Below are 25323 nucleotides of genomic sequence, written 5' to 3'. Positions count from 1 at the left end.
CTCGCGGGGGGCGGGGCCGAGCTCTGGTCCCGGCCGGCGCGCGGGTCGCAGCGCTGCGGAGCGGAAGTGGAGCTTCCGGCGCCCTGGCCCGGCCCGGCCCGGCCATGTCCACCTTCCGGCAGGCGGACGTGGAGCAGCACTATGACATGGGCGAGGAGCTGGGCAGGTGAGCGTGGCCCGCGGGTGCTGCGTCCCCTGGGCCGGGGGGCTCCGGGGCAGCGGCTCTGCGCCGGGCAGAGGAGGTGCTGGGTCCCCTGGGTCTCAGCCCGGGGGCCTTGAGATCCTTGCAGGGGCGCCCAGACCTTCCCAAGAGCGCTGAAGCCCCCGGCAGCCCTCCGGCAGCAGGAGAGCGGCGCTGGGTCTTTGCCGACCGCAGAGGAAGAGCCGGTGGTCTCCTAGATGTCGGGGACCTCGCAAGATCGTCGGGTGAAAGACAGCTGGGGGCGGGCATCACGGAACTGAGAAGCAGCTGCTCTGGGCCCTGCAAAGAAAAGCCTTGGGAGCTGCAGCACGGCCATCTCCCGCCTGTGCCGGGCTCCTGGCCCTTGTCTTCCCCGGGGGATGCGGGGGCTGGCACCCCCCTTCCCTCTCCGTGTGGTCAGTCCCGTGTGCTGCTGCCCGCCCTATGCCGCGTTGCGTTGTGGTGCAGTGCTGCTGTCACGCTGCGGCGACTTGCTCCGGAGCCGGCTGCCTTGTGGCAGTGGTACGAATGATCCCTTGCCTGCGCGCAGGGGCGGGTTGTGATGCTCGCTGCCCTTTTAGGTGCCAGGGTCAGCGAGAGCCTGACGTTTATGCCCATCTCCTATTGCAGCGTAGCTCCAGTCCTTTCCCTCTTTGGCATTGGTTTTCTCTGGTCCCAAGAGGCTTGTGGCTTTGTAACATGCTTCCTCTGTGTCTCAGGGACTTGGCGTGTTTGGGGATGGCAGATTCTGTGATGAATCATCTTTGCCTTTTGAAAGAAGCCAGGCCTCCCTGCAACGCTGTCCTGTTATGTGCTGCATCGTCTTGGAGGCAGGATCTGCACCATCTCGGATGGAGACTGCATCCTGCGATGCAGCTTGCAAGGGAGCATTCCCCAGCTTGCCAGGCTGAGTCGTGGAGTTGCTGTTTGCTGCAGCAGTGCGCGGAGGTCAGCGAGGGCCTTTGTGCCACGTGCTGAGCAGCCCACAGGAGGGCAGAGTCTTGGTCCCGAGCGCCTTATGTTCCCCTGTGGACCTCGCAGCCTGAGGGCCCCAGCCCGTGCAGGGGAAGATCGGCTTGGGCAGAAAGCAGCTTCGCTGCAACTTCAGACTAATCCGTCACTGCAAACGTTTCTAATGAGCTTAGCCTTGTTTTGGTTTTTCGCAACAGCTTTCCCACAGAACTAAACTACTGACCCACATGTAAGGTTGGGGAGCCAGGGGGGTCCCTTTAAGAAGTCTCCAGCCCCATCCTGACCTAGAGAAGAAGGTGGTGCCCTGTAGCTGGAGCAGAGCAGTCTAACCAGATGTGAAACTGGCCTGCAAGGCCAGGGGGAGGTTTGAGCAACAAACTCCTGTTGCTCATGGCTGTAGTGCCCTTTGCTTAGGTAGTGTCTCATGGTCTCTGGACTGTCTGTCGTCCCCTTTGCTGCTTGCTAGCAAAGCAAAGGAGCATTAGGTATTGGGATATGGCTTTGGAGCTCCCCAGAATGGGGCAGTGTCCTTATGGGGTGGGGCAGTGAGGTGGATCTGCCTAAGAGCAGCCCTTCCATCGCCCCCACAAAGAGGCAGGCAAGGATCACGGCCCTGGCATAGCAAAGGACCCGTTGTGGGAGGTGGGCGGCAGTGTGTCTGACTGGCTTCCCTGAACCGTGCCGAGTGGGTGCGTTCTGTTGCCCAGACCATGCTTTGGCGGTAAGAGCCACATCCCTGGCCCAGCTCTTCCAGAGGGCAAAACCCTGGTCCCAAGACCTCGGTGCATCCTCCTGCCAGGGTCCCCTGGAGCAAGCTGCTGCTACCCCAGGGGTTCAGTGTGGCTGGGCAGCAGGCTGAGGCCTTCTCTTCTCCAGCCTGGCTGGTGGGGTGCCCAAGCCCTGGGCCCTTTGGGGAAACGGTTCCTTGTTTCACCGCCCCTTCTGCCTGATCAGGGAGCAGTACCAGTTACTCTGCCTCGCTCTCTCTCTCAGGCAGCTGGCAGCTTGCTGCCTGCGATAACAAAGAGAAGGTGTGGGAGGTGCAAGCTGTTTGAAAGGAGGCAGATGGTTGGACCTGCCTCCGTGCTTTGGGGCTGTCTGGTGTTTTTAGAGGGGAGTGAGCATCTTAAATTGAGGGTCTTGGATGCCTCTTGCTGTGGCGGGCACCCTGGGCACTTACTGCGTTGCAGTAATCGCTCCCACGGCTTGTAAATATTTAATTGCATCGCTGCCCAGGCCGGGTGAGATGAGGACAAGGTGACCTCCTTATTCCTGCCCTTCCTCGAAGCTATCCATTTGAGACTTAGCACTTACCAGCTCCATGATTTTTTTCCCTTCTTTCCCATGCTAGTCCAGCCAGGCGGCTGGATTTTGCTGATGGGAGGTGGAATTAAGAGGCTGTTGGTTTTGGGAAGCCTTTAGCATTTGATCAGCTCGGGCTGTTTCCTATTGAAACAGGAGCCTTATATGGAAAGCTTGGGCCAGGCAGGTGCCTGCCAAATGAAACGTGCCGTGATGTCACTGCTTAAAAATGTAAATAACCAATCCTTGCAGATTCCCAGGCAAAATGAGGAGGATGTGGGGAGGGGTCACTTGGATCCTCCTTGATGGAGGGAGTGTCTTCAATGTGGAGCTCTTGGGACTCTCTAGAGCTGCCTTCCCTCCCTCGGCTCTTGCCTCAGCAAACCTGCAGGGTGGGAGTTGAGAGCAGAAGCAGCGTATGAGGCTGGGGAGTGAGACTTGGTTTAACCAAAGGGCCTGGGGCAGGAGTCCTGGGCTCTGATTTCTTCCCCTGCTGCTGTTCCCTGTGTCTCAGTGACTTTGACTCCCTAGAGCTTCGCAGTCCCCCCCACACTGGTACAATGGGGGCAATTCTGACCCTCTGCAGTAGGAGGGTGGGGGGTGTCCTGACTGGGCATCTTCAAAGGACTGGCACGTGGGTATTGCTCTGTAGCATCATAGCCTGGGTTTGGTGCACAGGCATGCACTCAAATAGATCATATCTGTCGGGACTCTGGCAGCAGCCAAGGTTATTTTGGGGCTTTTTCAGGAGCTCTCTTGATCCACTGATCTCTAAAGCTTTAAGATAAAAAGGGACCATTGTTATTGCCACAGATCATAGGCTCCGTCTCTCCGCCTGGCTCCCCACTGGCCCAGCAACTGCGGCTGTGTCGGCCGTTCGTTGCCACTCTCGTAGCTGAGGGTTGTAGCTGCATCGGTACGATGGTGTACTTCCTGCTATGTGGGTGATTCATATGTTTCAAGGCAGAACAAAGGATAGCCCCCTGTCACATGCTGGAGGATACTGCCAGCGTCCTGTTTCAAGAAGCTAATGGATCCGGTAGAGCCAGGAAGGAATTTTCTTTCTTCGTCCCAACCACGACTGCAGGATGTAGGGGTCCTGTGGATTTGTTTAAGTACCTTCTTGTCCTTGCTGTATCCCACCTGGGCATTTATTGAACTGATTGGACTCCAGGCCCATCCTGCTGTGGGAGCTCCCAAGCCCATTCACCCACTGAACATACTCCGTGTCTCTTCTCCAAGAAGGGGACTCTGTGTTTCCTCTCCCTTCTCTGCTGAAGAGTCTCTGGTGCCCCAGATACTGCCCACATTTGAAGTGGAGCACAGGGAAGGGAGACGCTTGGCACTTGTTCAAGTGGAAGTGCATGGAGGCACTGTGGTTCCCTGCAGGGTACCAAGGCCTTGCAGTACCCTCTGTAAGGATGTGAGCAAGCAGAAGGCTTGTACATGGCGCACTGCAGGCCCCAATGCTGCCTCGCAGGTGCCAGCACTTACCCCATCTCCTTTCCCCGTGCAGCGGCCAGTTCGCCATCGTGCGCAAGTGCCGGGAGAAGAAAACGAATCTGGAGTACGCGGCCAAGTTCATCAAGAAGCGGCGCCTCTCGTCCAGCCGGCGAGGCGTGAGCCGGGAGGAGATCGAGCGGGAGGTGGACATCTTGCGGGAGATCCAGCACCCCAACATCATCACGCTGCATGACATCTTCGAGAACAAGACGGATGTGGTGCTGATCCTGGAGCTGGTCTCGGGTGGCGAGCTCTTCGACTTCCTGGCTGAGAAGGAGTCCCTCACCGAGGAGGAGGCCACACAGTTCCTCAAGCAGATCCTGGATGGGGTCCACTACCTGCACTCCAAGCGCATTGCCCACTTTGACCTCAAGGTGAGACGGCATGTTGCTGTGGGCAGCGGGAAATGTGGGGTGCTCTACCACTGAGATGCAAAAGCAGGTTCCTGCCCCTCCTTGCGGTCTGAAGCCTGGGAAGAGGGGACAAATGTCCAGGTCAAAGGCTGCTCTTATTCACACTGGCTCCAGTGCTGCCACGTAGATCTGAGGTCAGAATTTGACCCAGGTGATCAGAGGAGTAGATGCCTACAAGTACAGCTAGAAATCCCCAAACCCAGGTGCAGGACCCAGGGCTCGGCATAGGAGGGCATGGGCAGAAGCAGCACCATCAGGCTGTTAGGACGAAGGAAGGGCAGCGATGGCAGCAAAGCACAAACAAGTTCTGGTGTAATCTAAATGAGCATCGTTTGAGCTGCAGCTCGGAAGTAGCTAGCGTGCTGTAGGCAAATGCGTGAAATAACCAAGCCCAATTGGTCCTGCTTGCATCATGTCTCCTGTGCGTGTTCCCCTCTTTCTGATGTGCTTTGTCAGTCCATATGGCAGGGCCAGCGCAGTTCTGGGCAACCAAACTGGAGCTCCTGCTGTTTTGTGGAGCAGTAGCAAAATACTCAGCTCTACCCCGAGAGTACCCCAGACCTCACGTGGCAGGAAGAGCCCAGCCTGACTTGCAGGCCCAAAGCAGAACCCGCAAGGCTGGCCACTTGGAAAGGACAGATGATGTGGGCATGATTGAGAAGGGGAAGGAGGCTTGGGAACTGCTCACAGCCTCCAAGTTAGAACCAGGGGAATCTTAGAGAGCCCGGCCAAGGGGAGATGCCATGAACAGCTTCAGCCTTCTCCTCTTGCTGTCCTGACTTCTTTCCAGCCTGAGAACATCATGCTGCTGGATAAGAACGTGCCCAACCCCCGCATCAAGCTGATTGACTTCGGCATCGCCCACAAGATCGAGGCGGGGAACGAGTTCAAGAACATCTTTGGCACCCCGGAGTTCGTAGGTGCGAGCGGTTGGGGGGAGTGTGAGGCTCTGACACCTTATTCTGACCCTGGGACAGACATGGGGCAGCCAGGAACTGGGTGGCAGTAGGTGATGTCCCCAGTTCGGTGTGAGTTTTTCTCCTTCAGATAGATGCTGAAGGGGACAGAGGAACAAGGGGAAGAGGAACAAAACCTCTGCAGTGAGAGCCAGCCTGGCTGTTCTGTGGCCCTTGCTTCGAGCTCTCTAGCAGAGTCCTGGTTTCCTGAACCCACCTGGAGCTGAGCATGCTGGGCACTGCATTGCTCTGTGTGCTGCACCTCACTCTGCAAGAGAGGTGTCTGCACTCTGTGTCGTGTATGGTCCTGAGCCTGGGGATGGTGTTGGCATAGCCCTGAGCTGGGCAACATGCCGTTATCTCTGCAACAACCTTTGTCTTCCTGCGCTGGTGAATCAGTGCTCAGTCGGGGGTGGGCTGGGATGCACTGACAGCACCTGCTTTGCAAGGAGCCTTCCTGCGGCATAACCATGCTTCTTCTCTCCTTCCAAAGCCCCCGAAATAGTGAACTACGAGCCCCTGGGACTGGAAGCTGACATGTGGTGAGTGTTCAATGAATGTATTGCATCAGAACCTACCTAAATTGAGAGCTTGGGCCTGGTTCTTTGTTGATAAATGCCTACGTTACCCCACAGTTAGCCCCAAATGGTGCCGTCATTAGAGAGGCCTGAAGTTGCATATACCTGAGACTGAGCCCTCCTCTTTGCTACAGGGCAGCCTGTCTAGGTCAGGGTTGAAGGGCTGAGTAACAGAAGGGAATTGTCTTTGGTTGTTGCACGTACAAGGATGTCACCTGTGGATCAGCCACCTCCTGAGCCAGCCAAGATGCTCCTCAGTCAGCCTAGGAGCTGGCAGCTCAGCAAGGAAGTTGTGTGTGCCTGGGGACTACCCCTGCTCCCTAGCTCTCTTGTGTCTCTGGTCGCATTTACAGACTCCAGTGGGGGCTATCTGGGGTTCTCTGTTCACAGTCCCTCCCTCTTGTTCCACTCTCCTCCTGTGCCCCAAATAATCCACTGGTGCTTGATTCAGAGGACCTTTCCCTGCCTGGGCGGTGGGGAAGAGGTTTGTACTTTTTAGTGGGCTGCCTAGAGCGGGTGGGGAAGGCCTACTGCTATCTTTATTGCTGGAGGATGAGTGGAGTTGGGTTGACATGGAGTAAGCAACAGGGAAAGTTGCCTGTGGGGCAGGACTGTCTGTGCCACCAAGGCAGCAGTGCCAGGGGAGTCTAACTAGCTCGTGCGGAAAAGGCCTAACTCGGAAATGACTTGTGGTGCTGTGACCTTGTCTCCTCCCTCTCTTCCTCTTAGGAGCATTGGAGTCATCACCTACATCCTGTGAGTACAGAGGCCCTAGGAACATGGTCTGTGGCATGCAAGGGGAAAGGGTTGTGGTGGGCTGGGTTGCAGACCCTGGGGGCCTGCTCCCAGCTCTGCCACCGCCTCGCGGCATGATCTGGGCCTGTCTGTGCCCTTGCTGAAGGTGTGGGGACGTCAGCATGGAGCTGGGCGAGTCCCTCTCCTGAGGGTTGGGAACAAATTTGCAGGCCTCAGTGTTCGTTCCAGACAGTAACGGTTGAATTCCTTCCCCCAGCCTCAGCGGTGCCTCCCCGTTCCTGGGCGAGACGAAGCAGGAGACCCTGACAAACATATCAGCCGTGAACTATGACTTTGACGAGGAGTACTTCAGCAACACCAGCGAGCTGGCCAAGGACTTCATCCGACGCCTCCTCGTCAAAGACCCCAAGTACGAGACCTGGGCACTGGTCAGGCAGCTGGAGCTCCCCCCATGCGGCAGCCTCGGGGAGAGCCTCTTGTGTACTCACAGTTCCCACATTTGTGCTCCTTGTTGGGCTCGTGTGGTGGTGTCAGCTCTTGCCCACCTTCCTGCCCTCTATTGGCACCTCTGCCAGATACCATTGAGTGGCAGAGTTGTAGTGAGTTTAAAAGCTGTCTCCTCTCTTGCCCCTCATCTCCTACAGTTCCTTGTTGTCTGTCTTCAGTGAGATGCATCTCTCAAAATGTCCTAAAAACAAAATATCTGCTCATCAAAGCCATTCCATGTGTGTGGGTTTAGTTAGTTTTGCTGAGACCATCATGACTTCAGTGCTTTATAATCCCTTTCTGTTACCATGTGGAGGTTGCGGGGTCTGTATAGGTTGAAGCCAATTCCCTTCTAATGAGCCATAAATCTAGCAGTTGACAGCCTTGGGCAGCAAATGCCTGTGTGTAGGGACAGAGTGAGCACTAATTGCACAGTGAGGTATATGTAGGAGCAAGAGACTGCTGTTTACCTGACCTTTAAACCAGGGCCTAAGAGGAAGATGCCAGCACTCTCTGGGTGCAGGTTTCCTCTGAAGGCTAGTGAAACGATGCCAGAACCTCTGTCCTGCTGCTGACAGACTAACCAACAGGCCTGTATCCTTTCAGGAAGAGGATGACGATTGCCCAGAGCCTGGAGCATCCTTGGATTAAGGTAACAATGCATGCCTGCTGGCAGGCTGTCCCTTGTCTTTCCCCAGAGGGGCCAAATGCCCAACTTCTAGTGAGGTCAATAGAACTGCTTATGCGCAGCACCTCGGGTAAATCTGGGGCTTGACCTTCGTTCTGAAATTGCTGCTCTTTGCTCTGGAGGGACACAGTAGGTCTGACTTGGCATCACTCTTCAGCGATGGAGAAGCAAACAAATGTCCATTGACCAGAGAGGTCAGTGGAGAATGGATGTAGCAGCATCCAGGGGAACAGGATCTGAAGGAGTAGAGCCCTGTCCGGCCATGAAGCTAGGGCTGAATGTGTTTGGGGAGTGGAGGGAGATGGAGGGGAGCAAATGAGTAGCCATGCCTCCACCCACTGGCTCATAGCATGAAAATAGTTTCATAGTTTGTAGGGTTGGAAGGGACCTGAGCAGATCATTGAGTCCAACCCCCTGCCATGGCATAGGAGGTCGGACTGAATGATCTGTCTAGGTCTCTTCCGACTCATTGATTCTATGAAAGAGCACTGGGGTCAAACGACCCCAGCAAGGTGTTCCTCCAGCCTCCTTTTAAAGACCCCCAGGGTAGGAGCCAGCACCACTTCTCTTGGAAGTTGGTTCCAGATCCTAGCCGCCCTGACCGTGAAGTCGCGCCTCCTGATATCTAGCCTAAATCTACCCTCTGCCAGCTTGTGACTGTTATTCCTAGTCACTCCTGGCAGTGCTCGGGGGAACAGTGACTCCCCCAGTGCCTGCTGATCCCCCCCCCCGACTAGTTTATAACAGGCCACAAGATCCCCCCTCAGCCTTCTCTTGCGGAGGCTGAACAGGTTCAGGTCCTGCAGCCTCTCCTCGTAGGGCCTGCCCTGCTGCCCCCTGACCATGCAAGTGGCCCTCCTCTGGACCCTCTCCATGCTGTCCACACCCCTCTTGAAGTGCGGCGCCCGGAACTGGATGCAGTACTCCAGCTGCAGCCTGACCAGTGCCGCATAGAGGGGAGTATAGTGGGACTGTGTTATGGGGAGGGCTTGGCTTGGCCAGGCTGCCAACAGTCTGCAAAGGCCTATGGCCAGAAGGTGGGAGAGGGACTTATGGGGTGGTTTAAACATCTGTGCAGATGAGGAATGGTGGAGTGTCAGGCCCAGCAGCCGCCAAGGGCTTAGCGGTCTCCTCTGCCCCATTGCAGGTGATCAAGAGGAGGAACGTCCGCAACGAGGACAATGGCAAGAAGCCAGAGAGGCGCCGTCTCAAGACCACGCGGCTCAAGGAGTACTCCATCAAGTCTCACTCCAGCATGCCCCCTAACAACACCTACATCAATTTTGAGCGCTTCTCCAAGGTCATGGAGGAGGTGGCTGCAGCTGAGGAGAGCCTGCGCGAGCTGGAGAAGACCAAGAAGTCCTTCCGGGAAGACGTCGAAGCCCTGCTCTCTATCTACAATGAGAAGGAGTCATGGTACAAGGAGGAGAATGAGAGCATCAGCCAGGACCTGCGTCAGATCCGCCAGGAGCTGCAGAAGACGGAGGCCCTGAAGAAGCAAGCCCAGGAGGAGACCAGGAGCATGCTGCAGGCAGCCAATGGGCTCAAGAGGCGCTACCGGAAGCTGGAGAACCGCTACGAAGCGCTGGCCAAGCAGGTGGCCTCGGAGGTGAAGTTTGTGCAGGAGCTGGTGTGGTCCCTCGAGCAGGAGAAGTTGCAGGGCGGGGAGGGAGACTGCAGCATCCGCTAGCCTTCTTCTGCACTGGTGGAGCGGGTGGGGGGAGAGGGGGCTTGGTGGGGAGAGCTCCTGTGGCACAGCTTGTATGGGGAGAGATGGCCCATTGACCCAGCTGGGCTTTGTCTTTGGAGCAGGAGCCCAGTGTGCTCCACCATAACGGCATCACCTGGGAGCAGCCTGAGACGACGTTCCTACCATGCAGTGCTCTTCACCCGGGCTGTCACCTTCTGGGTCCGCTGCATGCTGTGGTACTCGGTGTTCCCCCCACATTGCCTCTGCACTGTGTTCGTGTGGAAGGTGGTACTGTACAATCTGCTGGTTCTCTCTGAGTCGGTCTGGTTGGTCCCTGTCCGAGGCAGTTAGAGCAACAGCCGCTTCCAAGGCCTGGCTGGCTGGCCTGCTCCCTGCTCCAGGAGCCGGGTCATTCCTAACTCTAAAGTGAAGAGCCTTTGGCAAGGTGCTTCCTTGATGCTTTTCTTTGGTGGCTGCCTGCAGCTGAGCTGCGAGTCCTCTTTTGACTCCCTGCAGCCATTGCCAGGTCTGCCGTGACCTAGGTACTGCAGCTTTTCAGGCTTCGAGGGCATCTTGGTAGCAGAAGCAGGCGTTGAGGCACTTCAACTTACGACTGTCTCTGCAGAGGGACCGTGAGATTGTCCTTGAAAAGCTGGCAGGTTCTGAGGCCCAGCTGAAAGCCCCCAGCGGGCATGCTCTCGGGTGTTGCAGGGACCATCTTTCTCTTCAGACATGCCAGGAGCCCCCTCCTCAAAAAGCCTGGCTTTTGAGTTGTTGACGAAGGCGGTTTGTCTTCACTGAGCTCTTCAGCCGAGCCGTGGGGCGGTTACCAGCCAGTGCTCTCACCAGCACCGTCTTGCCGACTTTCTTCCTGCTGTGGGGCTGTCGGTCACCAGCCCAGCTGCTGCTCTTCCCTCCCAGTTGCTTCATTTATCTTTTGCTTTGCTCTGAGTCCAGTCTCTGAGCCAGATTGCTCTTGGGAATTTCTTTGCTTTTGAGGCTTTCTCTGCTGTGAAGAGCAGGTGACAGGTGCTCCTGGTAAGGACTCAGCATGTCTTTGACACTGGGGATTTGCTTGACCAGCACTTCCCGCTTCCCAGGTTTGACTGGTTCCTCCCTAAGCCCTACCTGGAAAAGTGAGGGGTGAGATGCCCTGGGCCTGTGCTGGGTTGTGGAAGTTAAGGCCTCTTGGGTCAAATTCCACCACCTACTTGCCATGTCAAGATTTGGTTTTGATCACCTGCTAGCAGATGTACAAAGGCCTTGTTTGATCCCACCCCGCAGCTGTCCCCGACTGGGATCCCAAATCCAGGCAGGTGTCCTCCTGAGATCTGCTCGGCACTCTCTTACACCCATGTCGCTGGCTCTGCAAGGGCTGCTGGGCAGGTGCTGGTCCGTGGCCCCTACCCATGCCTGCCGTCTGGATCCTCCTTGTATCGGTTTCTTGCTCTGGGACTGCCCCATCGTCATTGCCTCTGTTTCCACTGCTGTTCATAATCTCTTCCATGTTTTAAGTGCTCTCCAGCGAAGGTTTTCAAGAGCAAGTTGGAGAGACACTTGGCTGGGATAGTTTAGTCCAGGATGATCCTGCCTTGAGCAGGGGGCTGGACTAAATGACCTTATGAGGCCTCTTCCAGCCCTACTCTCCTGTGATCCAAAGATGCTTCCTCTCAGTTCTCAGAGAAGCCAGTTCCTTCCCAGCTGGTCTTTGCTGTCATGTGGCACCTGCTTTCCCTGCATTAGCTCCATGCACCTTGGTCTCAAACTCTCATAGCTTGTCAGAGGCGTCTGTATCCAGCAGGGACCTGGGGCGGGAACTGGAGAGAGACGAGCAAGGAGAGGGAGTCTCTGGCTTAGAGCTGGTTCGTCCCCCCACTGTCTCCATTGCCTGCCTTTGTGCCTTTTCCATGTCAGCTGCTTCTGCCCCTGGGCCCTGCTGCTTGGCACTGCCTGATGCTCCAAGCAGGATGTCTTCAGCAAGGCCAAGGTCCCTCTGAGCCTGTCTCTGGGTTCCTCTTCAAACCATGGCTTGACACTCACCACACTTCCCTTCTCCTCTTCTCTCCATATATCTGACCAGCACCTGATCTGGTGCATGTGTCCAGGTGGGACCTATGGCCATTAGCCACTTCTCCCTGGCCCTGTCCTCTTACACCCAGAAACTTCTTGCCAGCCCCCTGCCCCTCCAGCCTTTACATCCAAGTGTCGTTCTTGCTGTTTTATCTCTGCGGGCACCAACTGGCTTTCGTACACCTGTCCTGCACAGCTGCCCTTCTCGCTGCATGCACTAGGAGCTCAAAGCACTTTCAAAGCCCCGTCTCCTCCCCGGTGCGTCCCGACGTGGGGACTCTTCAGGTTTAGAGGTGACTGCACAGCTGAGGAAGTGGCACAAATGGCAGATGAACCCAGGAGTCTGGACTCTCTCCTTATCTCTGTCCACATCCCAGCGCTCCTTCCTGCCCTCTGAACCATGCTTCCCCTTGCTGAGCCGTCCAGCTCCTCTGGGGCCTGGGTTTTCCAGGCAGCTTCAACATCCAGCCTTGCACTGCAGCAGCGCCAGGCTCGCTCTGGTGATGGAGCTCTCTTGCCACAGAGCAGCCTCTTTTCAGTGCAGTGCAAATATATTAGCCTACCCTTGTATTTCAGGTCTCTCGGGTTTGACTGTCGGCCCTGCATGCTCGCTAAACCCAGGTTCCTTCCAACCGAGCTGAGCCAGGGTCTGCTTGAGAAAGCCAGCTAGCGTTACAGAGATCCTGCCCACAGACAGGAAAAGCTGTCTCCCAGCTGAAAATGAGGGGGGTCTTAATGTGCTGCGTGCAGCTTGTTATGTCTCTGCTCGTCTGAAGGCTTCCGGAGCAGGGAGGGGAAGAATGCGAAAAATGCTGTGGATTTCCCTGGCTTTTGTGCAAGGTCTTTGTTAACGATCCCTCCAGAGGGGGTTGGAGCTGAGAGGAATTTGTTGCCAGCTTGGCTTTCAAAGGAGCATGCCTGAGCTCCAGAGCATCGGGCTATGTGGCTTGAGATTCTTCTCCTGCTTCTCTGTAGTGACCCCCGTTGTTTTTTAAATCCAGTTTTCCCACTCCTTCGGGGTTGTGCATGTCTGCGACCAAAGACTGACTCAGAGGAGCCCGATCCTACCAGCTGCCATGTGCACTCGCATCCAATGGACTTTTTTGGGAGCAAGAGAGTGCTTGGTCCTGCCTGGGATCAGGGCCCCAGGTCTACAGGGAATATCACTTAACCTCTGCTCATGTCTCGTTGCCAGGGTCCAGGGCCAGCCAGGGTAGAGGACTCCAGCGACTGGGGTCCAGGCTAGGTTTCCCAGGGGAGCTGGTCGGAGCCTGTGGCAACTGCATGTAGAAGTCCCTTAAACCTTCTCTTAAGCTAGCATAAGGACTTGACCCTCATGCTGTAGAGCAGGCCAAGTGTTGCTGTCGGCTCTCCTTGCGCAGTGTTTTCCCTGATGCACTTATCCCATTCCACGTGTATGAACCTTTTCTTCTGTGCCATCACTGCAAAGGTCGTGGATCTTCCAGGCCAGCCCCATGCTTGCTTGTAGACATGGCATGGGGCCCTTCACATACCTCTCAAACACTCAGCTGTATTGTCTGTGATGCCACCTCAGAGGCTAAATGGACTGCTGTGTTTGTGCCAACGTTTGACCTACTGGAACACCCCACTGCTGGACTCTGCAGGTGCTTTCTGGAGGGCATCTGGAAGCAGACAGTAGATCGGTAGAGAAATGATGTCGGTGAAGGACATGGACTGGCTGGGACCACGTGCTGTTCCGAGTTGGTACCAAGCAAGCACCTGGGCCATAGAAGACGTGTTTTGTCAGGGCTTCATGGTGTCCACGTGCAAGTTCCAAGTGTCCTTTCCGTCCCCACCTGCTCTGCATTCAGACGCAGCTGCAGAACTGAAGAAGAAGCGTTGCGGGCACTTCTCATGCTCCAGATTTCCTAATGCCTTTACCCCAAATGTTTTCTACCTAATAAGGGTTGGAGAAGGCAGGTGCGGCTGTGGGGAGCGGGGCATAAGCACCACATGGGCTGGGGAGGGTGTGGGGGTCTGGTCTCTAGTGGCTTGGGTGGGGTAGGAGCTACAGGTCCTGTTCTGGTTGCAAGCAGGAATCAACAGCTGGACATAGTCTCTGCTTGGGTGCAGGAATTTGGTTGTGTGGTGCGGAGGTTTGTCCTGAGTTTGCCTGCCCCTGGGGAGAGGAGATGCAAGGTGCTTGCCTTCTAATGGCCCTGCGCTCTGTGCCACCTCTGTTACCCCTGCAAGGAGAAACTTTCCTAGGACCAGGGCTTGGCACAGTGCTCTTGGCTCTGTGTCCTTGAGACCAGGGCCAGAGCAGGTTGCTTCCCGCTGGGCTTTCCATGCCCCTTGTGAATTCCTGCTTGCACGTCCTCGCTCAGTCTTGCTTGTGCTGGAGGCCCCAGGCCAGGTGTCTGGGTCTGCAGGCCCAGACCCTGGCATGGTACCTGGGGCTGGGGATTAGCTGTTTAAACTGCTGGCAATTCTTTCTGTGGGAAGCTGATCTGGCTCATTCGCAGACAGTAATCGCTGTTCCAGCCTCTTGCGGCGGTGCAGCAAGCCTGGGCGAGACAGATTGCGGGCTGGCCCGAGAGCCTTCCTCGTGTCTGTGGCTGGCTTGGGAAGGGGGGCGAGATGTAGCATGCGCAGAACTGTTGGATGCGCAGAGCTGTTGCCCTCCCCCAGGGATGGCAGCTGCACTCCCTACATCCATGATACAGAGATGGCCTCATTTGTGGTGCAGATGCCCCTTCGGGCAGCCAATGCCTTAGCTGTTGCGCAGGTCTGGGAAGGAGGCAGCCGGTCTGTTCAGCTTTGCCCAGGAGACGGCCGATGCCTGCTGGCTTCTCTCCTGGCAGGGCCCAGCGGGCTCCCTTGACCTCACACCCCAGGCCCCCTCTTGCCGTGCCAAGTCCTGTATAGCCGAGGGCTCTGCTCGCCCCCGGACGGGGACCTGGCTTGTGTTTGACCTAGTGAAGCCATATCCTCTCCCGCGGTGTGACATTGAGTCTGATACCAATAGGTCATGCAAAATGGTCTGAATTTGAAAGGAATAAAAGGTTTCTATCTGAAGGCACCGGCGTCCCTGGTTCTCCCTGTAGGGTGGTGGGGTGGAGGCATAGGCAGCTTTTCACCGCCTGGGGGTCAGTTTGAATCCGACCAGTGGAAACAGCGGGGCCATCAGGTCTGCTTTGGCCAGCGTGGCTCGGTGTCTGCTCCCGTGGGTGCCAAGCCACCTGCTCCCTTTGGCACTGATGGGCTGTCTGCCGTCCTTGTGCCTTGCAGGCATCCGTGGACATGTGCTCTCTTTTCCAAGAGCCTGGTGCTAAATCCAAGCCATTTTAAAAAACAGCCATTCAGCTGTCCCCAGCGGGATGTGCCGGCCCTGCCCACGAGCTCTCAGCAGCTCCGTTTGTCTGGCTCCGAGTTGTCTGCATGGGGCAAAAGGGCAAAAAATGTTCCTCTTTGCCCCATGGCACTGTCCTGGCAGGAAAACCAAGCTAAGTTGCAGCTCCACGCTAACCCTGGGGCTTAGCCTGTGTAGGATAATAGCTGACTGCACATGCTCACCTGGGAGCCCCCTTGCTCACCTGAGATAAAAATGCCGCCTGGCAGCTCCCAAACACCAGGAAGCCCCCAGTCTGCCCTTCTCTCCTGACCAGGGACAGAGGTCAAGGGTGATCCCAGCCCCTACTGAGCAAGGCAGCAGAGGGGAGGAGTCGTGTTGTGGATGCCAGAGTTATTTATTGGGTGGGCTCCGGCTCCGACTGGGAGAGCACTGGGGTTTCGAGGCCCTTGGGTGCAAGATGTGGGTTGTGGCCTGCGTATGGGCAGAGTCCTGCGCTGCTAATGGGCACCTCTTGCCCCGAGGCTCCCAGGAGCAGTGTGTGGTGGGGGAAGCCTTCCGCTAGAGGTCCTCCGGCTCCTTCTCTTGGCACCAAACCCCCAGGCTTTGTGCTCTGGCAGCTGCTGCTTTAGGTCTTGGTCTGAGGACGTGTCTGAATGCAGCAGCCTGCTGTCGGAGCCAGCGCACGAGGGCTGGGGACGCTTCGCCCTGCAGTTAACGTGGCTGTGCTGGACAAATTCCTGCTGGGGATTCGGCGCAGTTGTGGAGAGCAACTGCTGCAATGAGGGGCAGTCTCTTCCCATCAGTGCCCCAGGGGATCGGCCTCTGGAGTCGTGATGGCAGCAGCTCCATAGTGTAGACCAGGCTGAACCCCAATACCTCGTCCAGGATGAGACCCAGTGTTTGCAGAAGCTCGTAGCCGCATTCCCAAGCCTTTCCCTGCCTGCGCCGAGGAGCTGGGTGCTAGGAGCTTCAGTCTGCTTTACTGCCCATGCTGAACCTCCCTCAGCTGTGCATGGAGAAGACTGCACCCGGAGCCCAGTGGCCACAGCCCTTGGAGAAGGACCCCCATGGGCCTGGGCAGAGGTGAGGGGCTGATGGTGCAAAGCAGTGGCAGAAAAGGTGGTAACAGCCCATATGAAGCAAGTGGGAGCCAGCTGGGATGGGTTGGGTTCAGCCCCTCTTTACGCCTTCTCGAGCCCCTGATAATGATCGGCCGAGGCTCCCGACTCCCCTGGAGCTCTGGGTCGCCTCCGTGCCCGTGGTGCCCAGGCGGGGAGGGCGCAGGCAGACGGGGCGGTGGCTGCAGCTGCTCCGGCCCAGAGCCCCAGGCTTAAACAAGCCCTGTGTGTGTGCCTGAGTCAGCTCCTTTGGGAGAGGTTGTTTTGCAGCCTTGTCCTGCTGAGCGATGCAAGCAAACACGGCCCCGGCCCGGGCAGCTGGGGACACGGACCTCTCAAGCTGTCTGAGAGGCCTTGCCACCCCAGCCTCCGCCCCGGGCTGTTGTGCGCTCATGGCCCGACCCCAGGCATCTGGGGGGTGGGATGGGAGCTGCTGGTTGGCCTTCAAGCGGGTGCCATTGGGATGTTGGGTTGCCCTCAACGGCGGGGGCTTGGGAGTTGGGTTTGGGGCTGGGTCTGCCTGGCTCGGAGGCGTCTCCGCGCACAAAGGGCTGTAGACGGGCCAGCCTGCTGGAGCTGGGAGAGGAAATGGAGCCGGCTAGAGGCGTGGTCGGTCGGTTTGGGTCTGCGGCTGCTTCGGCCCGTCTAGACTGCGCATATCCCCAAGTCTGGCCTGTGCAGGTGTGAGCCAGGAGAGGGCTGGGGAGAGCTCTGCCCCTGTCCTCTTTGCACACCCCGGAGAAGTCCTGCGCGGTCCGTCTCGCACCGCGGTGCCGGGGGGTGGTGAGGCCTCGTGAATGAAGCCTTGTCTCCCCACCATCTGGGGTTTAGTAAGGTGAAGGGACAAGAAAAGCCTTTGAGACGTGCCCAGCTCAGAGTGGCCGTCTTTGAGGGGAACTATTAGTAAAGCCACGAGGGCTTTGCGGGGTCTGATTTGCAGCATGGTACAGCACGGAGAGGGACTCTGTGCATCTAGCACTCGCCTTTCCCTCGGGGGTCTGCAGTGCATGAGGCTGTGGGCAAATGAAAGCCGCTGGTCACCCTTGTTATCTAGGATTTGGGAGGTCTCCGAGGTGGCGGTCTGTCTCAGACCAGTTGCGAGGCCCTCGGTCTCAACATCCAAGCCCCAAACCCCTCCTCACGAGGTGCCTTTGCAGGTCTTCCCACGGTCCCCCTTTGATTCCCATTGGTAAAAAAACCACGGATATTTCATGCTTTGCATCTTGACAGCAGAGGCTGGGGGCTGGCGTAGCCAGGGTAGCCGATGCGAGGCAGGGGGAGCCTGGCCACAGCTCCAGTGGGGTCAGCACGAGGGGGTGGGTGTCTGGGGTAGGGGGGTGGGCTGCGGGGAGCTTGAAGCAGGGGGTAGCGTGGGGAGCCCAAGCCTGGATTAGCGTGGAAGATCAGTGGGGCAGGACTCAGGAGCCCAGCAGGGGCATCCTGGGCATGATCCGAGCTGGGGGGCCTCACCCATGCTCATCCTCTGACCCCCAGGAGTGTCAAGCAGTTTGCCCAAGTGGCCCAGCCCAGGCTCCCGGTCCTGATGTTACAGGTCTTTGATGTGGCCTCTGCTGAAAACCAAGCGGGTCTTGCCTGCCCTGAACGTGGGTGAGATGCAGCTGGGGGCCGTGTGCTTGGCGGAAGTGGCCTGCAGCCGCCGTCACCTGCCTGTCCACTGGGATGGCAGAGGTCAGAGTTCAGCCTCTGCTTTATTGGGAAGAAGGGCTCTCCGCTTCCGTGGTCCTCCTGTGGTACTGGGGGTTAGAGAGAGGGACGTCCAAGGGTACAGCAACCCCGCTTCCCCAGCGCTCTTGAGTGTGCCAGGGAGAGGTACCCGCTGGCCACCACGTGCCAAGCCCAGAACAGCCCCATTGCTGGGATTACTGCAAGGGCTGTGGACCTAACCTGCATGGGTGGCATTACGGAGGGCGTGCACACCTCTGCAGGCCTTCCCGGATGTGTGCATGGTTGTGGCCACAGAGGGGTCGTTTTGGTGGGTGTTAGGATGCTAGGAGCCGGGTGGATTTGCAGTCCAGGAGAGGTGGGATACAAAAGGCAGCCCCCCCGGACAAGACGGTAACAAGGAGAGAAGCAGCAAAGGAGCCTCTGGAGCAGAGTCGGCATTGCCGTGAGAGGTGAGCCGCTCGGCTTTGGCTGCAGGCTGAGGGGAAATGTCTGGAGTTCTTGGTCTGCTTCCCTCTGGCTGGCGGGGTGCGGGTCTCGGGAGGAGGAAATCTCAGTGGGAAGAGGCTCCAGACAGTGTTTAAACAAGGCCCTGGCGGGCGGATAGGGTGGAGGGGGGCGAGGAGGCTGCGGGGAGCATGGGTCACTCCTCAGGAATCCAGGGCGCTGCACGGAGCTGCCCCGCAGCGGGGGATGAGGACAGGCGCTGGCTCGAGTGTCCTCTGCATGGGAGTCAAGTGTCTGTTGAAATCGGTCCTCAGCAGACCTGGCTGCTGGGGCCTTGCCTAGGGCCCCTCCAGCTCAGAGCTGTTTCGAGAGGATGGAAACTGCTCCTTCCTGTGCCCCTCGCATCAGGGGGATGCTTCCCCGCGGTCTGTAGGGCTGGGACACCCTGTGTACTGCCATGGAGGGGGAGCCCACATGGAGACGGAGTTGCCTGCCCCTGCGGTGCTTCCAGCACAGGGTGGGGGCATCACGGACGGAGGGCAGAAAACCCTTCCCTCTGGAGTGAACCCATTCCCCCTGCCTGAATCCCAGGCTCCCCGGGCAAGACTCCCACCCAGCGTGGCCAGAAATACCCGCTGGGACCCTGCAGGAGGCTTGGCAAAACACTGCGAGGGGGACACGGGTGGTCCTGGCATCATGCCATCCCATATCCTCACTCGATATCGCATCCTGCATGGCTGATTCAGCTGCTTTTGCCCTTGGTCCCAGCCCAGGCCCAGGGCTCATCCCAGTCCCTACCCCAAAGGCAAAGATCCTACCAGGTAGATTCCAGTATTGTGAATTTTATTCAGAGGATCAAAGAACACAGGTTGCAGCATCTCCCTGCTGCAGGCTCCCAGCCTGCCCGTGTCCCCCCAGCTTTGCCACCACCACAACAGAGCCGGCCCCTGGAGCCTCCCCACCCTATGGCCAAGCCCCGTTCCCCCCTCTCCCCACTCAGGCTGGCCTCATCCCTACCGCTCACCCCTGAGCTGGGGTCCCAGCTGGACAGGGGCTGTTCCTCTCTGGGCTGTGGGAAGTGACTGATAAAGCAGCTCTGACTACCAGGATTTGGGGATCATTGCAGGGGGAAGCGGTGGGTACAAGCTGCCCCACAGCTGGGAGGCCCTGTTGGGCTGGGATGGAGCCGGAGAAAAACTTGGCTCCTGAGCAGCAGGGAGCATGAGATACCACCCAGGTGTGAGGTACCATGCCTTCCCTTGTCTGAGCCTGTGCAGACCCCAGAGCGAGCAATGCTGGCAGGAAAATGCGATGCCTGAGCCGGCAGCAGTGCAGCAAGGACTGGACAGCTTCGAGTTTTGTTCAGGGATGGATGCTGCGATCTCCAGCTCGGGCAGTGCTGAGCCCTGGGCAGCTGCTCTACCTGGATTCCCATCTGACCACGGGCACCAGGTAAGAGACATGGAAAAGCAACGCGGCAGAGAGGGTCCCAGGGCATCCCCTGGGGCAAGCGCTGTGGTTGGGGGAGCCACGTAGTGGCAGAGGCATCCTGTGGAGCGGGTGTGGGGGCTGGTGCTCCTGTCGCTTGCAGAGGGGCCCCGGCTAGAATCTAAGAGGGAAAGAGAAACAGTAGGTTCATTTTGGAGGTCAAATTTTGGAGATTCCCAGCCAGGGTGTCACAACCAGGGCATGGGGATGCCCTCATAACCAGCTCTGGCACCCAGCACTCTGGGCTGAGCCCTTGGTCGGCACCCTCCGCCCCTGGCTGTCACCCAGTTCCCCCCCAGCTAACTCAGAGAGGAAGGAAGGAGGGTCCTTGTCCACAAGCGCACTGAGAAACGTGCCCATCCCTTCGCTCCATGCCAAGGGGCAGTGAGCGCAGCTGCCTTTGAGTGGGGTTGAGCAGAGCAAGTGCTCCTGGCTGCTCTAAGACGGTCTGTGCAGGGCAGGCCAGGGCAGTGCTCCGGGTTTAGTCTGAGGCCATGTGGACACGCTCCAGCTCAGGGCAGTGACGGGCAGTGCTCGGGACCCTGATGCTCCTGCTCTGTGTCTGTGCAGCCTCTAGCATAGCGGGGTCCAGGTCAGGCCAGGAGCTCTCAAGTGCCACAGCACAAACCCCAGGAAGTCTGCAACGCTGGCCCCTGCCTCTGGGCTACTTTAACAAACAAGGGGCTGAGTAGGGGGTGGTTTGTCTAACACCTCTGCAAACCGCCTGTTGCTGCAGGGCTGCTTGGATAGGAGCAAGGAGGCTGAATGCTGGCAGAGAGCTGGTTAAGCCTGGCTGCGCTTTGTTCATCTGCCAACCTCTGTCCTGACAGTGGTGCTCACGTGAATGGCAACCCAGTGAGAACTCACCCCAGGGCCCTGGGAGCTATCAGCATGAAGTGGGAGATAAGAAAGAGCTTGGAGGTTCTTCCTGCCGTGGGGTGAGCGTGGCAAAGGCACACCACTTCGCTGTTAGCTGCAGAGACGGGGAGTGATGAGGCAGCATCGTGTCTGGTGATCTGGGACCCCTCAACCTGGGTGACCAGGTGCCCGTGTGCCAAAGGTTTTGCCTACTCCCACGCTTGCAGCCAGGTCAGAGCGTGAAGCTCAGACTTGTGCCCTGAGAGCTGCTGCAAGACATGTCAGCAGCTCTGCTGCCTGGGCTGAGACCAGGTGCGTTACCTGGAGGGCAGCAGTACTCATGAACCTCCTGTGTGGCCCTGGCACTAGGGAGCTCCCTTGAGTTGCACATCTAAGGCCTCAACACCCTTTTCTGTTTCTGCTGCTCCAGGGGTGACAAGCTCAGATGGAGCCCCCCCGAGCTGAGGTCCGGATGGCCCCGGGGAAGCGCGCGACAGGGGGCACCGTGCCTCGCGTGGCCGTACCTGGTGATGCGGCAGTTCCGCGTGGTGACAAAGGTTCCCGTGTACGTGAGGCTGCACCTCACCACGTTGTTGGTAAAATCCGACTCAGCCACCAGGAAGTTCGGGTTGACGGTCACCTTTGGCAAGATGCATGCATATACGGGCTGAGCTCTTTCTGCCGTCCCTACAACCCACCCCTTGAAGTGGGCAGATCTGAGAGCTGGAGGTCCCAGCCAAGGGACCAAAATCTCCCTGCGCTACCCACTGGACCGAGGGTCCTTGCAAGGGCCCTTTGATAGCGAGTGTGTGGGGGTGTCCAGCAACAGAGATTTGAGCAGTGCTGGGTAAACATGCCCAGTCAATGCACCTACAGAGGAGCTCCTTCTGCAACTCCCCGGCCCTCTGTTTCCCCACCCTCCCAGTGCTGGGTCAGCTTTACCTTGAGGATGTAGTTGCCAGGGGGCACATCTGTGATGTCAATCCACTGGCAGTCAATGTTGGCGTTGTAGGTGTCGTAGCAGCCTGGCCCCAAGCCCTGCACAGAGCAGTGCCATTACTGACCAGTCCAGTGCTCCCTGCCTGAACTTGCCCGGCCCTGCCAGACAGGGTAGACTGGGTGTCCTGGAGCAACTGGGGGGAAGACCATCCCCAGCTGGCAGGCAGGTTTTGCCATCATGCGACACAAGGGAATTTGTGGTGTGAGGCCCCGTATCATGCTCGGTAGGAGCTGGGGGGCAGCTCATCCTTCCCGACACCCAGAGCAGGGTCAGTGCTTCATGCTCCCAGCTGGGCCAAGCACAAAGCCCTCGAGGGACATGCTCCCTAGTGCCAGGGCATCCAGCCCCACGTGCCAGTGGGCCCCCAGCTCCCCTGCCAGCTCACCTGGGTGTGGGCCGTGCAGGCATAGCGCCGTCGAAAACCCACATCGCATGTGGTGTCCTCCAGGCAGAAGCTGGCCTTGTGCCCTTCCGCCACCCTTCTCTGGGACACTGCATCCAGGAGGTCGTAGTTGCTGAAGGCATCCATGCTGTGGTAATGCCTGGGAGGGAGAGACGGTGTTGTCTGGGGGTGGGTGGTGGGACAGCCCTGGTAACCCCACAGAGGTAAGCGATGCAGGGGTCAAGACAGAGCCTCAGGGGCACAAGAGCAGGAATGGCTGGGCCTGGGACGTGGCCTTTAACACCTGCAAAAGGGCTGGCAAGCTAGGATCCTCGGAGGGATGCTGGCCTGTGCCAGGGCTCCGTGCTGTGGAGGGGGATCAATGGCGATGGGCTCCCAAACCAGGACGTCCTTCCTTGTGGCTGCATTAGCTTCTCTACTTACTGGTGGCAGCTGTGCCACTCCCAGGCATGGCGCGGCTTCACTGGGAGGAAGTCAGCGGTCCCCTGGTTTTTAACCCTTTGTGGAAAGCGGAGCAGCACCCTGTAGCTGATGTCGGTCACACCTGGTCGGTAGGCGGATCTGAACAGAGGAGCGGGTGTTATTTTCACACAATCCCATAGGCAAACTTGTAGCCAGGAGAAGGGGAGACTCTCCCACAGACCCCTTTTCCCCATCCCAAATCCAGTGGCACTGGAATCCACGATGGGGTTGGGGTGAACATCCTGCAGCTCTTTACAGGGACAATGGCTTTAAAAGGTATGGCCAGCGGGCTCCATGGTTAGCGGTCACCTTCCCCTGCGGATGGGGCGGAAGCCTCCGAGTTCACCAGACAGGTGCAGGCAACCCCTGGCCCATGCACGGGCCGAGGCAAAGGTGTGTACTCAGAAGCAAACGCTATCCCCAACACGCACACGTGTGCCCGCGAGCGTACTCAGAAGCCCTTTGTCAACGATTTCTCCAGACTTTGGAAAACATCCCACTGCAGGGCCGGATGCTGGTTCTCACTGGAGGACTTTGAGCATCTCGGAGCAGCTGGGAACACAGCTTCCCTGCCAATACAATAACAGTCCGTGTCTCTGAAAGAGTCTTGCTAGGAGCTGTGACAAGCCACAGCCAGAGCCTTGGCGGACACGATCCTTCGGAAACCGCCGCCCGGCACAAAGCCCTGGCTGTTCCTATGCTGTTTACAAGAACCTCTGGGCTGTTTCCACTTTGAAATCGAAATAAACACTCAGCTGCAAATAAGCCATCCTGCCGCAATGCTGGGAGGGCCGGCTTAGAGCTACAAAGCCCAGGAAATGCCAGGATGGAGAGTCTGGCTCACACCTGCTGCTCTGCTCTTGTCGGGAATAAATAATCCTTCACCTGGATGTAGCATCTCTCATCTGGCAAGCTCAGAGCACCTCTCAGATGGCAAGGACCAGAGCCTCCCTCCCTCCAGATCAGGATGTTCAGACAGCACCTGGAATAATTAAACCTCCCTCCAATTCTCCTGTGTTCTCTCGCAGCCTCAGCTCTGCTCCAGGCTCACCCCTGCCAACCAAATCTCCCACCCACGCTCTTCCAAACTGGACTGCTTCGCTGTTAGCACCTGCCCCTGGCTTGCTTCACTCCCTGCCCATCAGCGCCGTGTAGTGCCGCTGCACTTTACTAAAGAGCTGCCACGCTCTGTCTCAGTCCGCTGCATTTCGGTGACGGGCGACGTGATCTCGGCAATGCGGCGGAGCGACAGCCCTGCTGCAGTCAAGGCTGTCTTCTCCTTGAGCTATGGTTTGATATCATCAAATGGAAAGGGTTACAGGAGCAGATGTGTATTGAGGGAGCACCTAACAACCCCGGGCACAGCCCAGAATCCCACGGTGCCAGCACACAGCGGGCAAATGCAAGGTATAATGCCAGCCCTGCCCCAGAGAGCTTACCTGGCCAGGCAGTTCTCCTCAGCCGCACACCTCAAGGCATACATCTGCACGCGCTGAATGTAGGTGGAGGCTTGAATGTAGTACGGATCTGGGATCAAGTCAGGCAAGCCTGGAAGGCGAAGGAAGGATGGCGCGTGAGCCAGGCTGGGAGGGAAGGTCACAGGAACTCAACCATGCAGCCAGGGTCCTCTTCCCTTCCTGCCTCCACAACGGGACACAATAATACGAACGGCCTTACTGAAAGCTCCACTGTGCTGTAAATGGGCATCAGTAATATGAGGCAAAGAAACCTGAACAGTTCAGGGCAAGGGAAAGACCAAAGGAAGGAAAATGCAGTTATCTGAAATGAAAACATTCAGTGTTAAGGCTGGATGCAAACTCCCTCCCTCTTCTCCACCATCACAGAACAAATCCAGCACTGGGAAACATGGAGACCATCCACGTAACCTTCACACTGCCCTTATACTCTCCTCTGAGCCAACTCCCAGCTGTATGAGAGCATACATCTTCAGCATCATCAGTGCATTGGATACATGCAGGGTATCCACCAAGCACCCGCTGCACGTGCCACCTCCTTAGCTGGGGACCAGTCACCAACTGAGTCACCGATTCCAGCACACAGGTCCAAGGTGAAGAGGCTTGACAGGGCACGGAGCACACCCCGTGGGGATACTGAGGGGTTAATCGTGTAGTTTCAAACAGCGGGGAAGGGCAGGGAGGGGGGTACAGGGAAAGGCTGTAGGCTTTGGTTCCTATAGACCGGAAAGAAGCAAGGCTTGGAAATGCATCAGACCAATGGGATTTGCAATCCGTGCCCCAGCCTGGGAGCAAGCAGTTTCAGGCTTTCCCCGCTGGGCATTACTGAAGCTCTACGGACTACCTGTCTCGGGCACCTTTGTGCCGGTTTGCAGCACTTTGGGATGGGACTTTGTGCCCTCGTGCTCAGCAGACACCGAGTGTCCAGCTGGGGAGTTAGGAAGAGGAGCCAGCGCTTTGTAACGTCTCTTCCTAGGCAAGGGGGCCTGACAAACATAAGATATCCTAACAGACTTAGGATATTTGTTTCATGCAAGAGGTAAAACTCCTGGAGCGAGGGGGCAGGGCTTGCCTGCAGCTGTTTCGCTCGCTCAGTGTCTTCCTCCCCATTTTACAGACAAAGAAACTGAGGCACGGAGAAAAGAAACGACCGGACAGAGCCCCCGAAGCTGGGAGAACCCGGGAGTCCTGACCCCCCAGTTGCCTGTTCTCACCACTTAGGTCTCCTACCGCCTTCATTTAACCAAAGCACAGACCGAGGCCGTTTGAGGCTCACGCAGGGTCAGGGTCGCAGCTGGGGCACATCTGGGAGGCAGCAATGAACCCAGATGCCCTGACCCACCGCCCGCAACAGCGGAGCCTCCCTGGAGCTCCCATCCTGGCTGGGCCCCCTGCCCCCGGCTCTGGCGTCCACCTGCCCTGCAGCGCCGAGGGCCCCTGCCAAGACGCCCCCCCAGTCTCCCACCTGCGCGGCTGCC

At 57.8% G+C, this 25323-nt stretch overlaps 2 protein-coding genes across 2 annotated transcripts in view; one reads left to right on the top strand and one right to left on the bottom strand.

Moving 5' to 3' along the window:
• Positions 1-11: 11 nt before the first annotated feature.
• On the top strand, positions 12-14634 carry DAPK3 (death associated protein kinase 3). The gene is made up of 8 exons (XM_019513381.1): positions 12-166; positions 3972-4332; positions 5162-5291; positions 5821-5869; positions 6635-6661; positions 6918-7070; positions 7754-7799; positions 8983-14634. Exons 1-8 carry the CDS (start codon positions 105-107, stop codon positions 9523-9525), a joined length of 1371 nt encoding a protein of 456 aa, XP_019368926.1. The 5' UTR covers positions 12-104; the 3' UTR covers positions 9526-14634.
• Positions 14635-18985: 4351 nt separating this feature from the next.
• Positions 18986-25323, bottom strand: part of LOC109294688 (protein-lysine 6-oxidase-like) — a gene marked incomplete at its 5' end in the record, with an annotated part of 12989 nt that continues 6651 nt past the window's right edge. The window contains 6 exons of the mRNA XM_019513136.1: positions 18986-19768; positions 21030-21145; positions 21448-21543; positions 21891-22047; positions 22332-22469; positions 23810-23921. Of these exons, the coding sequence (XP_019368681.1) occupies positions 19762-19768; positions 21030-21145; positions 21448-21543; positions 21891-22047; positions 22332-22469; positions 23810-23921 (626 nt within the window). The remainder of the gene's footprint in view (positions 19769-21029; positions 21146-21447; positions 21544-21890; positions 22048-22331; positions 22470-23809; positions 23922-25323) is intronic.

The sequence above is a fragment of the Gavialis gangeticus genome, unplaced genomic scaffold, assembly GCF_001723915.1.
Source record: "Gavialis gangeticus isolate Ggan-Ray unplaced genomic scaffold, GavGan_comp1, whole genome shotgun sequence".
NCBI lineage: Eukaryota > Metazoa > Chordata > Crocodylia > Gavialidae > Gavialis > Gavialis gangeticus.
Note: the sequence above shows the minus strand (reverse complement) of the source record. Positions and strands in the feature narration are given on the sequence as shown.

Coding starts and splice junctions, on each gene's coding strand:
- DAPK3 (XM_019513381.1), top strand. CDS start 105: ATGTCCACCTTCCGGCAGGCGGACGTGGAGCAGCACTATGACATGGGC. Junction 4,333..5,161: donor TTGCCCACTTTGACCTCAAG/GTGAGACGGCAT, acceptor ACTTCTTTCCAG/CCTGAGAACATCATGCTGCT. Junction 6,662..6,917: donor GGAGTCATCACCTACATCCT/GTGAGTACAGAG, acceptor TCCTTCCCCCAG/CCTCAGCGGTGCCTCCCCGT.